Source organism: Mustela nivalis (genome assembly GCF_964662115.1).
Source record: "Mustela nivalis genome assembly, chromosome: 12".
In the NCBI taxonomy this organism is placed as follows: Eukaryota; Metazoa; Chordata; class Mammalia; order Carnivora; family Mustelidae; genus Mustela; species Mustela nivalis.
This window is the reverse complement of record NC_139031.1, coordinates 94,222,010-94,239,111: the sequence shown is the minus strand read 5'-3', so window position 1 is coordinate 94,239,111 and position 17,102 is coordinate 94,222,010. Positions and strand designations below refer to the sequence as shown.

Sequence of the window (17,102 nt, the reverse complement as noted above, 5' to 3'; positions counted from 1 at the left end):
GCAGGGATATCCTCCTGTTTGCCTTGCACTGCCCTGGGGTTCTGTCGTCGCCAGATGACCCAGCTGGAACAGGACTGAGTTATAACGTGATGATTTCCCAACATCAGTAGCAACGAAGGGCAGCTGCACACAGCCTTAGAGTCTGGGGGGCTTTCTGCCTGCAGCATCTCTCTGCCCGGTGTACTGGGGAGGAAGCAGACAGCCTCCTGGAGCAGAGCCAGGATTCAAGCCCTTCTGCCTACTCTGATCCCAGAGGCACGTTTTTTCTACTCCCGGTGGCGGCCAAGAGGTAGAGCATAGTCCTGGGCAACTACAGGCTCAGATCTGATTCTGTGCAGTGTAGCAGGGCCAGATAGCCCTCGGAGGCCGGCCAAGCTGGCCAGATGGGAGGAGGCTTCCTGGGTGTCCAGCACTGACCGGGTAGAACCCCCAGGCCCATCAGCTCATATGCTTACAGGTTAATGGTTATGCATCTTGTTTAGAATCCTCAGTATAATGTCCATCTTCCAGGCCGGGGGTGGGGGTATGGAGAGGTCAGGTGGCTTGGCCACAGGCACGCCTGCAGCAAATAGCTGGAGCCAGCCCCTTGTGTTCCCTTAGGTGGTGACCCCTGGCTGAGCCCCCAGAGGCCCTGTGGAAGCTGCCTGGACCTATACCGCCTCTAGGGGGCATCCGGGAGCTCTTCACTGGCCACTCAGGGGGAGACCGGTTTCCTGAATTTAGTTCTTTCTCAGGGTTTGTCAACCCATACCCAGGCCACAGTTGTCGGGGATGTGCCAAACCTGTGCTTGAGTCCATTACACTCAGGAGGGGCGAGGCCAGGGGGCAGGGTCCAGCTGTGTCCCTAGCCTCTCGGTGCCAAGGCTTTCCTTTGGTTCGAGGGGATGGTAATGGTCCTAACAAGGTTATTACAAAGATTAATAAGAATATATACCATGAGGGGTGCTTGGGGGGCCCAGTCGGTGGAGCATCTGCCTTCGGCCCAGGCCATGATCCCAGGGTCCTGGGATCGAGTCCTGCATTAGGCTCCCTGCTCAGCGGGGAGCCTACTTCTCCCTCTCCTTCTTCCTACCACTCCCACTGCTTGTTCAATCTCTCTCTCTCTTCTTCTCTGTCATAAATAAATAAATATAATCTTAAAACAACAACAATAACAGTACATGCCACGAGGTTCACATGGTACTGTGAGCTAACATCTGTGCTGACCGAAGAGAGTCCCTATTTCAACAAGGACACCCCAGTATACGTGAAATTAACTGAGTGGAAGACAGTGGTATGTGGGTAAAATGAGGCACCTGCCGTAATTATTGGAGCTACAGGGGAGGGTGCTTTGGCGTGAAGGACACGGTGCCCCGAAGCTTTGTCACCACTCGCTTCACATTTGGGAAGGGCCCTGACATCCCTGGGCCCTAACATTTTAGATTTCCCACCTGTTAAATTAGGGTGGTGATTGCTCGGGCATAACAAAGCTTTAAATGCATTGGAAAGCCCATCTTGTATTTCTAGTCTTGCCCCTTCCCTCCTGACCCCCGCTCCCAGGCACCTGGATCCTGTAAGTTTGGCCAGTGAGAGGCACTGGTGGGAGGTTGGAGGTCAGAGGTATCCACCTCTGTTGTGACACTGGCTGAGGCTCCTCCCTGTGCCAGCTCTGTCTGGGCAAGCCTAACCAGGTCTCTGCTTTGCGCAAATGATGTGGGTCCTGTCTCGTGGAGCACAGTCTGCTCCCCATGTCCCTCTTGTCTGGGTGGGAATGGGCATGGAGGCTCTGAGGGGTTAACTGGCCTTCCTGTCTTACCATAAATTACCCAGTTAATCAGCAGTGAAGATAAGGTGCAAATCCAGGACTCTGAATTTAGAGTCTACACTCCCTCCTGTGTGTGCACCGCCTCCTGGGAACACCCACTCTGGTGGCTTCTCCTCCTACCCGAGTGAGTCTATGGAGTTTCTTGGTAGCTTGTAGAGCTTGCGTGTGGAGGGCCATGATGACATGATGTCTTCATGCAAGACCTGACTTGTTAAGACAGCTTTCTGGAGGAGTGTGGGGCTAAGCATGTAGAGCAAAAGCTCCGAATTGGGGACTCCAAAAGGAGCAGTTGTAGGAAAGTCGGTCTGAGCCCTAAGCCCTGCCCCAGTCCTATACCCACCTCTCACTGCACAATCTGATGCATCCTTGAGCACAGCCCAGAGTGCCAGGGATCAAAAAGAAGCTGCAAGATTTTTGATGACTGCTTCAATTTCTTTGCTGGTTCTGGGTCTGTTCAGATTTTCTATTTCTATTTCTTCTTTCTATTTCTTCCTATTCAGTTTTCGTAGTTTAGGAATGTATCTAGGAATGCACCCATTTCTTCCAGATTGCTGAATTTGTTGGCTTATATTTGCTTATAATATATTCTTGTAATTGTTTTTGTTTCTTTGGCGTTGGTTGTGATCTCTCCTCTTTCATTTGTGCTTTTACTTATTTGGGTGCCTTCTCTCTCTCTCTCCCTCCTTCTCTTTATCCTTTTTGATAACTCTGGCCCAAGGCTTATTGATCTTATTAATTATTTTAAAGAGCCAACTCCTAGTTTCATTGATCTGTTCTACTGTTCTTTAGGTTTCTGTTTCATTGATTTCTGCTCTGATCTTTATTATTTCTCTTCCCCTGCTGGATGTGGGCTTTATTTGCTGTTCTTTCTCTGCTCCTTTAGGTGTGCGGTTAGGTTGCATATTTGAGATCTCTCTTGTTTCTTGAGAAAGGTTTGTATTGCCATGTACTTCCCTCTTAGGGCTGCCTCTGCTGTACCCCAAAGGTTCTGATCTGTTGTGTTTTCATTTTCATTTGCCTCCATGATTTTTTTTTTTTAATTCTTCTTTACTGGTTGTCCCATTCATTCTTTAGTACATTGCTCTTTAACCTCCACGTATTTGTGGTCCTTCCAAATTTCCTCTTGTGGGCATGAAGGATGGCACGTGATGGAATGAGCACTGGATGTTATAGGCAACTGATGAATTACTAAACTCTATCTCTGAAACTAACAATACACTGTATGTTAGTTAAATTAAATTTTAAAAAAATGAAAAGAAAAGAAGCTGTGTTTGCCATCCAGTGGGATTTCCATTTTGTAATGGAATGTTCTCTAGATGATTTTGAGAACCGTAGTTGGAGAAAAAGGTGAAATCATGTTTCATCAAAAGAGAGGGGGGAGCCGTCGCTGCTGGCTCTCCTACCCCACAAAATGAAGTACTTTTGCTCAGTTAATATATTTATTTTTATTTAGAAAAAATAGACTGTTTTTAGGGCAATTTTAGGGTTGCAGGAGAATTGAGGAGGAAGTTCAGGGAGTTTCCGTATATTCCTTCTGCCCTCTCTGCCGCTGCCCCCCACCCCTCCACACACACCATTTCCCCTAGTTTTAATAAAAACTTTTACCTGAATGTCAACTCTGAGGGGCACTTACATCCTTATCCCATTTAATCTCCCCAGAGTGTTTAGAGGTGGGCATTTTCACAAGGCACCTTGGCACGGGGCTGAGAGGGAGCGTCAGAAAAGGCAAGGATGGGCCTCAGGCCCATCCCCACTAAAGAGATGGCCATGCCCCTGCCTGTATGGCCTCTCGGGGCCTTGTTGGGATCCTTTACACACTACACAGTCACTGAGGAAAACATTAATTTAAATGACGTAAAGCTCCTGAATGACTCGTTAACTGGGGTCTTTCGAGTTATGGAACAGCACAGGGCTTTCCTTCAAGGTAAGCTGAGAGCGAGCCACTCTTGCTGTCAGAAGGATCCCATTGCTAGAAGCTTCCTCATGGTCTGGATTAGAAGCATTTCTCATGTTGGGGTTATTTATGCTTTTCACCCACAGAGGAAATGTTCATCAAGAAACCAGGTGATCCGGGGGGAAATCTGTACAGTTACTTTTATGCCTAGATTGAGACTGATATGCTGGAGGAAAAGAGACAGGTCTCCATCCTCAGGGGAGAAGCGTGTTTTGAATTCTAATTATGCTTCGTTTTTCCTGGGATAGTGTATAAAAAATGTAAGCACTTTTCTTTTTATCAAGTTAGAAGAGGAAGGCCAGGAAAGGCTGCAGTGTTCAGGGCCCCAGGGTTTGAGCAAGACCTTGGCTGCTGAGCCCTGGCAAGCAGGACCACAGACAGGTTTAGAGAAGAACCTTGCAGTGGGTCCCCGACCTTCCCAGAGGGACTGACTTCCCACCCCCATTCCCTGACACCCAATTTGTGGTCTTTGTTGGTCCTGCCAGTTCAGCTGTGTCATCACTGAGGTCCCATCGAAGCTCAGCCCCCTGACATTCACAATCTATGAGACACGATCTAGGGCCTGGCTTGGGTTCTGGCCAAACCACTGTGGCTAGTTTGGTTCAGGCTCTGGGGGTACCGCTGGAGCCAGAGGAGAGGGAAGTTCAAGTCCAAGGTGAACACTGAGGGTCTAGGCTGGGGGCCCTGAGTCGTTAGTGAGGCTGGAGGACCAAAGACTCAGCATGAACTAAACAGGTGGGGCCCCGGTGGGGGTGGGTCAGAGTTCCGAGGGGACCATTTTCTCTCTTTTTAAAAAAATTTTTTTCTTTATTTATTTGAGAAGAAGAGAGAGCACAAGCAGGGGGAGTGGCAGGCAGAGGGAGAAGCAGTTCCCCACTGAGCAGGGAGCTGGATGCAGAGCTCGATCCCAGGACCCTGGGATCATGACGTGAGCTGAAGGCAGATGCTTCACGGACTGAGCCACCCAGTTGCCCCAGGACCCATGTCTCTTGTGGCTTTTCCTGTGGCAGATATGGGATGGTCTTGTAGTTACAACTGTCTTAAAAGTAAAGAAACAGGTATAATAGAGCATATTTCAGAAACGAAATGTTTACAGGATCTGATGTTCTGTTCATTCATTCATACACCCACTCATTCATCTCTCTCAGTGAGCAAATATTTGAGGTGCTCAGTGTGGTCCTGGGTCAGTGCTTGACGCTGTGAAGCAAAAATCAACAGTTGAGGACTCAGCGTGGAGAAGGCCCAGTTAGCAGAGAACGTCACAAAACCAAACAAGCCCTGGGCCAGGCAGGAGGAACGAGGGGGTGCAGGGGCGTTCAGACCTGTCTGAGATTGTGGGCCAGAGCTGTTTCCTGCCCGGCACTGACTGAGAAGCAGGTGGATTGCTTGGGGTGCAGAGGTCCGGGTCGAGCTGGGGTCCCGGCACCCACGAGTCATGACAGCCGTGGCAAGTAGATCACAGGGACTGGCCTGCCCAGTGATCAGATCATGTCTTCAGAAGCTTGGGGTGGGGGGGCGTGGGGGGACATCAATCACAGACTTTATCACTGTCTGCATATTCCAGCCAATATTTGCCCAGCTTGGGGGCATGAGATATCAACCAGCTACAAAATGAGCACGAGATTCTCTGGGGCTTCGCCCTAAGAGCCTTCTGCAAAGGTCTTTATAGGAAACAATAGGCAAATTAAAGGCAGAACGAGGGAAGAGTGACGGGAACATAACGAGCTGGTGTCATCTTACAATTGGGGAATATTTCTTCAGAGGGTGAGTTGATGTGTCTGTCCATTTTCCCTGGGGCCCCCCGTGTGGCCATCCATGCTAGGTTGTTCCTGGTAGAAGGGGGCCGCCGATTCTCCGGGAAGCAAAGTGTCCTTCTTAATTCTGCCCAACTTTCTTTCTCTGCCCAGTTAGCAGAGAACGTCACAAAACCAAACAAGCCCTGGGCCAGGCAGGAGGAACGAGGGGGTGCAGGGGCGTTCAGACCTGTCTGAGATTGTGGGCCAGAGCTGTTTCCTGCCCGGCTGGGTCTTCTGCTAGTTTCCGGGCTAACCCACAGCAGGACACATAGAGCTCATCTGAATATTTACTCCATAGGGCAGTTTTTTAAAGACTTATTTTATTTATTTTAGAAGGAGAGCACAGTGGGAGGGAACAGAGGGAGAGAGAAACACAGCAGACTCTGGGCTGAAAATGGAGCCCGGCACAGGGCTTGATCTCAGAACCCCAAGATCACGACCTGAGCCAAAACCAAGAGTCAGATGCTCAACGGACTGTACCACCCCAGTGCCCCCTCCACAGGGCATTTTTACAGTTGTTCCCGTGGTACGACTCATAAAGGAAAAGCTCATGATATCCGACTACATAAAAGCTGAAATTCTTACAGATCTGAAGAAAATTGTCAACAAAATCGGGTTAAACAACAACAACAACAACAACAACAACAACAAAAAAAACGAAGAAAATGTCTGCAGAATACATCACAGACATAACGGCTGTTACAGGAGAGTTTTCACAATTAAATAAAAGCAGGAGACAAGCAATTCATAAAAGAAATCCACATGGCAAAGAAATAGAGAAACCTGTTAAAACCTATTAATCCAAGGTAAAACAGAGTCATAGATACCTATGAGGCCAGTAAAGCTTAAAATGAAGTTTCCCAAACCCAGTGTTGGCCACAGCACAGCAGACCAAGCACTGCCATACATTTCTACTGGGAGACCATTCTGGGGAGCTAGAATTCTGGGGAGAGATGTGGCCTTGGGCTTTACTTATTTGTTTGCTTGATGATGACAGTTTTTTTTTTTAAGATTTTATTTATTTATTTGGCAGACAAGAAAGGGAGAGAGAATGCACAAGCAGGGAGGGTGGCAAGCAGAGGGAGAGGAAGAAGCAGACCCCACTGAGCAGAGAGCCTGATGCGGAAATGGATCCCAGGACTCTGAGATCAGGACCTGAGCTGAAGGCAGATATTGAGCCTACTGAGCCCCCCAGATGTCCCGCCAAAACACCTTTGAAACACCAAAAATGTGTATTTCTATAAGACTTTGTTCCGTAGAAACTACAGGTCAACGCTCTTCCTTTCAGAAAACCGTAATTCCAAACAAAGTGTGCAGAAATGTACATTGTACCTGCCGGTGTTTTACAGAAATGCCAATAACTGACATTTATTGAATGTCACTGTTCAAAGCTGTTGCCAGGTACTATTCAATCGTCACCAAAAAGTCCTTTGAGATCATGCTATTACTACCACGAATTTTGTTTTCAGATCAGGTTTGCCATGGTGGCGATTGACGTCAGATGGTATAAGCAGTAAACATCTGAGTCAGAGGCTTTTGGCTTTCAATCCCGACATGTTGGCCACTGGGCTCCCCCAGCACTTTCTCCAAAGGCTGCAGGGACCGACCCAAATGTTCAACAATTGAAGTGTATTGTGACTATAGCACACGGAACCTGTGAAATACAAGCAAGAATGAGAAACCACATGCTGGAAAAGTATTTATTAACATGGGACACGCATGCAAAATTGCTTCGTGAAAAGCAAGGTAGCAAAAAGACCTGCAAATCTATGCAGTTTTAGTTGAATTGGAATCATGTCAACTTGAAATACCTTGGGGTTTTTAAAAAGCAAGTATTTACTCTCTGTGCAAAATTGGAAATAATCAGTCACTCTGAATGAAAAATCAGTTTTGAAGCCTGCAGAGCCAGGGAATTATTTACCAGAAGCTATGCAGATAAAGCTTTGTGGCTCTAAGAGCCTTTGGAAAGTCTGGCTGTGATATCCCAGAGGAGAAACAGAGCTCTCCTTGGCTCTGAGCTTATAAACGCGAACAGGGGCTCCAGGTGATCATGGGTTTTTAGCGTTCACTGTTGCTACAACTTAGAACCATACTTTATGTCCCAGTCACTGTGACTCATTCATTCACTAGATGCAAAATGTATCCCCAAACAATAACACAAAGATAAGGGTTTGGTAACAGCTGATCTTGAAGCAACCTAGGAAAGTCTAACTCATGTACCAGGGAGTGCTCTGAGGAAAGCATCCTGGAGACTGGAGAGAACACTGAGGCATGGAAAGGCATCCTCAGACTGGCTCACCTCCTCCAAGAAGCCCTCCTTGAGCAAACTTCAGTCCTGCTTTCATGAGCCATCTTCATTCATGCTTACTTCAGCATGCTGAGCCCAAGTTTAGCAAAGAATCCCGCCAGCCAGCTCTTCAAGGAAAGCTCTGCCCTTGATATCCAATCGAGGTCTTCTTTCCCCACCCCGGACCCCAAACCAAATTACTCTGAGTCATGTTCATCTACTCCTTACCCTACCTGTTGGCTATAAATCCACCACCTTTCCCTGTTGCACTGGGAGCTAAATTCAGTCCCTTCCCCATGGCAGTAGTCTTGAATAAAATCTTCTTGTGCATAATAAGTGTCTGGTGAATTATTTCTCTTTAACAACTTATATCTCATAAATAAGGACAAGGAAAATCCATAGACACCCTGCATGGACAGTGGGAATTGATAGAAGATGTGCTGGCATTCTGATACCAACTTCATCACCTGTGCTATGTACAGAAGGTGTGGAATCACCCCCCACCCAGCACGTGTGCCATGGAAAAGTCAATCCTGAATTATGATGCTTTGAACTGTGGGAGGAATTAAAAAATGTGCCCCTTGCTCAGCACCCAGTGGTCCCTTAGAAATCCAGGAAGCATTCTAGAGGGACAGAATTCTGTATCAGAATTCTGAGTGGTGGGATTCCAGGTGAATATGTTTCTTTGTGTTGTCTCAGATCCCTGTTTTGAAAATACTGCCAGTTCTTATTATTCACAGACCTCCTCCCTGCAAATTTACCTACGTGCTCAAATTGTAATCCGAAAATCCATCCTCATGGTGCTTTCCTGACATTTCACAATGTGCACAGTATAACTCGATAACACATTTGAGCGGCTCATTGTGCTTCTTTCCATCTGAGGTGGAGCAAGGCAATAGCCCACCTTCCTGTGTCAACAAGTACTCTATGTAGTGTCATAGTGTTCAAATGGTCGGGTTAGTCTTGATAGTTTCACTGTTTAAAATGGTTCACAGAGGGGTGCCTGGGTGACTCAGTCCCTTAAGCATCTGACTCTTGATTTTGGCTCAAGTCGTGATCTCATTGTCATGGGATCTAACCCCTACATCAGGCTCTGCGCACAGCAGGGAATCTGCTTGAGATCTTCTCTCTTCCTCTCCCTCTGTCCCTCCCCCTGCTCTATATAAATAAATAAAATCTGAAGCGCACTATAGGGGTCCTGCATGTACAAGGCATTTTGTGCCTTAGGGAGAAAACACATGTGTTAGAGAAGCCCCCTGGCATGAGTTAGAGTGCAGTTGGTCATGAGTCCAGTCTTCATCAATAAATATCAAATAAAGCATCTTTGAAAAAATACAACAATATTATGTACTGATTGGTTGACCTATTTGTGACCAGAGATTCAGGATCCTCACCCTGCCTTTACCCTGGGGGCAGTGTGGTGTCCATGGAGACTTTATGGAACCTAACTGCCCCGTGTATTCAGGGCACCACCTGTTTCTTCCTGATGTCCTAAGAAAGGGAAAGGCTGGGTCTGGGAAGCAGGTTGCATGCAGGACTGTGGTCCCAGGTGGGATTGGATCAAATGGAAGCAGACACAAGCTGATAGGAGGTTACATACCCAGGGCTCTGGCTTGAGTGCATGACACGCACCATGTGAGTTCACCTCCACACCTTCCTGAGGAATCGGCTTTGTCACCTTCAGTTCTCACGTGGGCACAGGGGCTCAGAGGGTTACACTTACCTGTTTCTGTCTGGCGGCTATGGAGGAACAGGGCGGGACTTGGTTGGTGCTTGTCATGCCGGTTGGGATGGACCAGGACGAGAAGTGAGTGCTTGGGGCCCCGTTCACTGATGCAGAGGATAAGATGAGCATAGCCGGCCAATGGTAGGATGAGCATTTGGTTTGTGTGTCCAAAACCAGTGGTGTTTCCACCCATCCAGACGCGGAAGGAGGTGCTCCCACCTGGGTTCTGGGTGTTTCCATCACCGACCAGGCTGTCTGAGCAGTCAGCTTGCCGGGAACTGCCCCGGTCCAGTTGCAAGGTTGTCATAGTTGCTAACCGATGTATTTTCTCTTGCTGTGAAGGTTCTGCCTCTGAATAAGACTGGCCACCATGAACTCAGGTGAATTCCGAAGGAGAGGGAAGGAGATGGTGGATTTCGTGGCTGACTACTTGGAAGGCATTGAGGGGCGCCAGGTCTACCCCGACGTGGAGCCCGGCTACTTGCGGCCCCTGATCCCCACCTCTGCCCCCGAGGAGCCTGACACATTTGAGGACATCCTCAATGATGTTGAGAAGATAATCATGCCGGGGGTAAGTCTGGACCCCAGGCTGCGAAACAGAAGGGCTAGTGTTACGGTGGCACCTACTGGGTATCAGGCACGTCATACATGTCATGCTACCTGTCCTCACAGCCACCTTGCTGGTGAGCCAGCTGAAGCCCAGAGAGGCTAGGTAATCAGACTGAGGTCACACAGCTAGTAAGTGACGGAGCCAGGACTGTGCCCCGGATTGTGCGGGCTTCCAGGGCAGTGAGTATGCTTCTCCCCATAGATCCCCAGGTCGGGTCCCGCTCTGAGCCCGGGGTACTTGCGTGAGCCCTCATAGGAACTTCGTTTCCACCCCTAGTGGCTTGTTTCAAGTAAGTTCCGTGCTCAAAATAGAGCAAGCACCTTCCTAACATTCTTGTGTTCAGCAAGGCAAATTGCTTGCCCGGAAGACATTATTTATTTTACTTGAGAAAGGGAGGGGGCGGGGCGTTACCCTGCTTCTCTGCAAATTCTGTCCTTGGAGGCAGACCTCTTTATCTGAAGTCATGAGTCACAGGGCCACTGACCCGGGGCAGGGCTGTTCCTCCTGACCAGAGTGCCTCTTTCAGACCAGCTGCTCACTTTCCACCTCCCATGGGTTTTCCTTGACATTTGTGCTTGGAGCAAAGTAAGGGTTTCCTGTTCTCGCCTTTGAGGTTGTGCAAACACCCTGAGCTGCTCTGCACTAAGGCCCTAAGCCCCTCCAGGGGAGGTGTGGTTAAATGTCAGGTAGTGGGTGTGGCAAAACACTCCGGGCTGGGTGGCTTGGACCACTGACATTTATTTGCTTCTCATAATCCCGAGATTAGGAATGCGAGATCAATGTGCCTGTGGATTTGGTTCCTGGTGAGGATTCTTAGCCTGGCTTGCCGACGGCCACCTGTGGGCATCCCTCTCCTCCTTGCCAAGGCCCCCAGAGGTCCCACTCCTAATGTGATTACAGTGTGTGTTAGGGCTTCCACACAGGAATTTGGGCAGCACAAGCATGTTCCATGATGGGGAATGTGGGAGACGACGGAATTTGAAGATTTCTGGTGGAGTGAGAAGGGGGCATTTAGCAGTGTCCCAGCTGCACTGGTGCGTGCACTGTCCTGAGTCCTGGGGTCCCTGGGTGGGCTGCGGGGACAGTAGGTGACCTCTCGGGGCTCCTGTCTGCAGGTGTGCAGAGTCACTATCCATCTGGAGCGTGGTGTGAGCTTCAGGTCAGAGTGAAAGCAAAGACACAGGGACCCCCAGTTGTCCTTTGCCCGGTGTCAGGGCAAGCAGGGAGAGGACAGGGTGAGGGGACCACTTCCTCCATAGAAATACGGGAATTTGTAATTCGCGAAGGCATTGTCATGAACATGAAAACATTTGCATTAGATTCATTTTGTCTGCTGGACCTGAATGTTTACTTCTTTCTCCTGATTCTTCAAAGAAATTAAAGTATTTTCTGGGCCCCCGAAAGCATCTCACCAGCCCTGGTCACTGGGCCTGGCATTCCCTATGCCCCCTCAGGTCCACTGGCAGCCTCTCTTGCCTGAGCTGCCCACGCTGGGACTGTGCTGAGCTTCTAGCTCTCTCCAGACCATTCCTCCCTCCTTCTCAGTCCCCACAAGCTGTTGGCCATACCTGAACCCCCCCCAGGCTGAATGCCCTGGTCCTCCCCGGTTTTCTGCAATATGTGTCCATCCCTCCACCCACTCTGTGCTCCGGGAGCACATGCTAGCGCCTGGTCCTCCCAAGGAGGGTCCCTGACCTTAGCCTGGGGTGCGGATGACCGTGGTGGCAGCAGGACTGGTCTTAAGTCTCCAGGACCACTCCCAGTTCTCGGAGAGCTCCCAGTGAGTTGCCTTCACAACCAGAGTGGTCTTTTGGGCCACATGGGGTCCAATGGACAATCAGTAACTAGTTTATGACAGAAGAAGTATTTGCATTTTTCTCCAGACTAAGAAAACGAGGAGCGTTGGCAGAAACCCTCCATCCCTAGGGGCGGAAGATGTCTTAAAGGCTTTATTTATTCTGTTCCCCACCTGACAGGCTGGTCAACAGCAAGAACAAATAGAACAAGCAGACACTGCCCCTCCTCTCCCTACCTTCTCCCCTTCTCCACCTTCCTCCCAGACTCTGAGATCTTCCCAGGCAGCCCCATGTTCCCAGTCCTAGATCCTCCCACCCCCCCCAGTGGGCTGGCTGGGCTCCTGACACCCCCACTTCCCCCAACACCCCGGTGTGGCCCCACTGCTGCCGTAGCCTGGGACCCTCCAGCCAGGTGGAGACAGAGGAGAGGAGGGATATGGGGGATGATGGAGTTGCAGTTGCTCGAGGGGATGCCTTGCATAGGAGAGTGAGTCGGCGGCAGGAAGACCAGCTGAACAATTGTGAAATCAGACTTGGTTTTTTCTCTAATACAGATTTTACTTTTTTAGAGCAGTTTTAGGAAAGCCATGCTTCTACCCGGAGAGATGGTGTTTCCACTTCTGTTCGCTCTCTGATGGGGGCACCTAACCAGAATTTAAAATACAGGGCAGCTTCTGGGACCTCCCCTGCCATGAGGGCCAACGGAGGGCCCCTGGGTCCTCCTCACACAGGGCGGGGCTCCCTCACACCTTGATGTCTGCACACAGGTGACCCACTGGCACAGCCCCTACTTCTTCGCCTACTTCCCCTCGGCCAACTCGTACCCAGCCCTGCTTGCCGACATACTGTGTGGGGCCATCGGCTGCATCGGCTTCTCCTGGGTGAGCTCGGCAGGGGGGATCCTGGGGGATTCTGGCAAGGGTGGAACATGCTGCTGTGGGGACAGGGCTCCTGGGCCCACAGGACCTGAGCAGGTAGCTGTGGCACCTGCGCGGACGGAGAGGGTCTCAGCCTCGGAGTGAGTGTCTCATGAGGGAATTTAGAATTCAGGGACATAGAATGAGATAAAGTCTCCTTTCTAGGAAAAGAAAGCCCAAGTCTGCATGCAGCACTTTTTTTTTAGAGGTACTTGGTATGAATTGAAATCACAACCGAGGCCTTAGACTTTCTGCAGCCCGTGCCTGGGAATCTGCATTCCTGCCAAGCATTCCAGAGGATCTGTGCATACCCTGCAGCTGCCTGGGGCTCATTCCATCTGTTGGCAGCCTGGAGAGGCCCCTGCCCATCGGCCGTGTGGAGCCATGCGGGGCAGGTGGCTCTGGAAATGGGGCCAGCTCCCGCCCCCATGCCAGCAGTCCCAGCACCACCTTATCTGGAGATAAAATGCCAGAGGAGCGGGTGGGTTCAGCTCCTCCTTCCAGCTCCCTGCTCCCAGGTCCAGTGCTGCAGGAAGGATTCCCTCCTCCCTAAATGCAGAGCTCAGAAGCCAAGCAGCAGGCCAACAGCATCAGGGATCCCAGGCCTCTTGCGTCCAGAGTGCCACCAGAGTGGCTGGTGCCTCTGAGCTGAGCGTACTCGTGCGTGATGACTCGTGCTGACCCAGGACCCAGGGCAGGGGAAGGACATGTTAGCATCTCCTTGCCCGCGCCCCCCCCCCCGCCCCACCTGACTTGCTGGCTCTTCAGATGAGACTTCCTAGGGGACCAAGTCAGCTGCCCAGGAAGGGTTGGGGGAGGGTAATCCTTGGTTCCCTACCGTGGGTCTCTGAATTGCTCTCTGCCAGGTGCCCAAAGCAGCATGAGCGTGGACCGGGTGGCCTCGGTCACCTCCCTGTGTCTCTGATGATCACCCCCTTCTAAAGGACACTTTTTTTCATAAGCTACTACAGCAGATTTCATTAGCCCTGCTAGTCCAGAGCCATCCTGTCCCTCCTGGGTGACTTGGTGTCTATCCCATGGTACATGTGCTTTCTGAGGACAATCTGATTCCTCTGGAGCCTCGGCGGGCTGCTCCTTGGCTCCCCTGGCCAAGACATGAGTTCCTAACCGCGGGTGTACTTCCCACGCCTGGAGCTGATCTTGACTGGGATGGGGTAGGACCCTCCCCTGGGGCACACTAGCAGGCAGAACATTCTGCTCCACTTCCCAGCCACGTGTCACAAGCTGGTGTGCACCCTTGGGTTGGGGACAAAGGCCAACCTGCCCTCTCCCCTGTGCAATGACAGAGGAGTGCCCAAAATGGCAGAACACCATCTCCAGCTCATAAAAGGTGAGGTCAGTGGCCTGACCTGGAGGGCTCCCAGGAGATTCGGGCCACCTGGAACCCACCTCCCGGACTGCATCCAGTCTCACTGCACTCCCTTGTGACCAGAGGAGAATCCACCAGTGCGTCTTTCTAGATCTTTCTGTGTATACATGGATGCCTAGATGGGGTTGCACGTGGTGCTGGTGGAGAACAGCCCAGTCCATAGGGGTTATTCTGGCCTGAACCTTCCTTCCTGGCCATTCCCCCACGAGTCCTAGTCGAAGAACACCTATCTGAAAGTCCTTTCAGCTCATTTCAGACATTTGAACAGCATCTGGGGCTGGGAGATTTTAATCTGGGGTTCAGTGGAAGAGTAAACCCTCCTGTTGCTCCCCAAATTCTGCAAGACCTGGCCCGTTGTTCTGACACCAGTGTCTAGAGATGTGTGGCAGAGAAGAGGGGGGAGAGGAGGGTCTCCCTGGGACCCAAGTCTGTGGGTGGGGGACAGGGAGGTCACTGTCCCTTCTGGGGCAGATCTGGGATCTAGGCACTGTGGGTCCCTCAGTTCTCTGAGGGTGAGAGATGTCACATGTGCTAAGCTCTCTGCAGAACACGTGCCCAGAAGGGGCCCCCGTATTGCTTTCAGAGCTGCCAGAGGGAGGGGTCCTGTTGCTGTGCCCAGTTGGGGGGAGCAGTCTCTGTTGAAGTTTCTCCCTGGGACCCCCAGATGGGAGAACATGCCATCACATTAAACCCTCCCGGGGAGGGCCTTTTGGGAAACTGACGCTGAGATTCTAAGTGAAGAGGGTACCTGTTTATGACAAGTTGACAGGCGGCTGATCCCTGTCTCCCTGCCCTGCTAGGCCGCAAGTCCGGCGTGCACAGAGCTGGAGACGGTGATGATGGACTGGCTGGGGAAGATGCTGAAGCTGCCAGAGGCATTTTTGGCCGGACAAGTGGGAGAAGGGGGTGGAGTGATCCAGGTAACACAACAGGGGAGGGGTGCCCAGCTTCCTGGGACACTGGGGCTCCACACCAGGGCCACGGGGGCAATTGGGGAAAAAGAGACACTTGAGCTTTCATGGGACCTTCTGGAAAACAAGCAGTTCGGAAGCCTCTCGACCTGGGTAGGGTCCTGGCGCTATCCACCTCTCCCTCCCCCAGGCTCCGCAGATCAAAGTCGCTCCTGAGTGATTTCCAAGCTTTAATTCATTTAATTCTATAAAAGGCTAGGAATTAGGGGCCTTTTTAACCCCACTTGACAGGCAAGGGGCCTGAGGCTCAGAGCTGTGAAGGGCCCAGCCCACCAGCCACCACCTGCTGGTAAGTTCTAGAACTGGGCTCTGAGCCCACATCTGTCTCACCACAGGGCTGTGACCGCCACCACCCAGATCACCTTCCTCTGAGCGGTGAGTGCAGCTGTGACTGAGTCATTCCAAGGCTTCTAGAAAGTGCTGTATCAATGAGAACCAAGGTCATCTGACGTGGCCACCTTCTCTACACCCCGTGTCATTCTCTTCACTGGTCATGTGCTGGTGACAGCGACGACGTCCCAGGGTGTGTCAGGGATAAGTCAGGCACCAGGGACGGTCCACGTCTTTGCCACTGGGAGGCTCAGGACAAATGCCACCAAGGAGACGTGGGCTTTGTGCTCTTTTCACTTCCCAGCATGGACGATGGGCTCTGATGAACCCACCATCTTGCTTGGCATCATTTTTCTGGGATCAAGTATATGATAATGAAATTGGGTGAACACTGTTGAGTTTAAAGGCTCGGAGAATCAGTTAAGGCAGCTGTACCTCTGTCCACTGGCCAATGAAAACTCTGAAGCCTGGGTGCCTTTGTGTGCAATCACCTGCCTGGTCAAGTAGGGAGCAGGTCCAGACCAGGGCTTCTGACCTCCATGTGTCTGTTTTCTGTTACTGCTGTCACAGATTTTGGTGGCTTAAAACGGCACAGACCTGGGACACTTGGGTGGCTCAGTCGGTTAAGCCTCTGCCTTCCGTTCAGGTCATGATCTTAGGGTCTTGGGATTGAGACCTGCCTTGTGCTCCCTGCTCAGTGAGGAGTCTGCTTCTCCCTCTGCTGCTGCCTTGCTTGTGCTCTCCCTCTATCTCTCTAACAAATGAATAGAGTCTTAAAAAAAAAAAAAAGAAACAACACAAAACTATCATTTTATAACATTGTAGGCCAGGTGTCTGACACCTGGGAGCTCCAGGCGAGAATTGTTCCTTATCTTTTTTAGTTTCTGGAAGCTTCCCACAGTGCTGGACCATGGCCCCTCTTCCATCTCCAAAGCCCGCAGCATTCTGTATCTCCGGCCCCTCTTTCATAGTCACGTCTCCCTCTGACCACAGATGAGGAAGGTTCTCCACTTGCAAGTCCAGGATGATTCTTTTAATTTGATGCTTCTCAAAAATCTTACAAATACCCTGTAATCTCAGGTGTGTCCTTTATACCGACAGTGACTTTTTACTGAATGTCTTCTCTGGGCTAGGCTTATTCCTGCTGCTTTATGTGATCCTTATTCAACCTGCAAATACTTATGAGGGTTGACTGCATTATCAAGAAGTTTTCTCATAGCTGAAGGACCTAGAGCCAAGAAAGGGGCATATCATGCCCAGAGCGCGAGCTAACTAGAGGCAGGTGACCACAAATTCCACCAGCTCAGTCCTGACTTCTTGCTTGAGTTCGTGTCCAGAGGTTCTATCTTGCAATTTTCTTTACTTTAAAGACAATTCCATTTTGCAGAGAGACCTGTAGCCCCAGCATCATTGGGGGTCCTGGCATCTTTCAGCCCCTGGCGTCAAATCCCAATTCCCCCAGTTTTGCTGAAGAACACAGGCGACCATGCCTGTTTGCAGCCAGAAGCCCACCTTCCCAGC

The 17,102-nt window shown here is 50.7% G+C and overlaps 1 protein-coding gene across 4 annotated transcripts in view; it reads left to right on the top strand.

The window, feature by feature from the left end:
* DDC (dopa decarboxylase) overlaps nucleotides 1-17,102 on the top strand; it is a 77,094-nt gene that overhangs the window by 11,107 nt on the left and 48,885 nt on the right. For 2 of the 4 annotated variants that reach the window (XM_082692546.1, XM_082692545.1), the window contains 3 exons: nucleotides 9,910-10,138; nucleotides 12,741-12,854; nucleotides 15,081-15,200. In XM_082692546.1, the coding sequence (XP_082548672.1) occupies nucleotides 9,938-10,138; nucleotides 12,741-12,854; nucleotides 15,081-15,200 (435 nt within the window). In that variant the 5' untranslated portion in view covers nucleotides 9,910-9,937. Of the gene's footprint in view, nucleotides 1-4; nucleotides 290-9,909; nucleotides 10,139-12,740; nucleotides 12,855-15,080; nucleotides 15,201-17,102 lie in introns of all 4 variants that reach the window. The other 2 variants (XM_082692547.1, XM_082692548.1) reach the window with 2 other exon arrangements.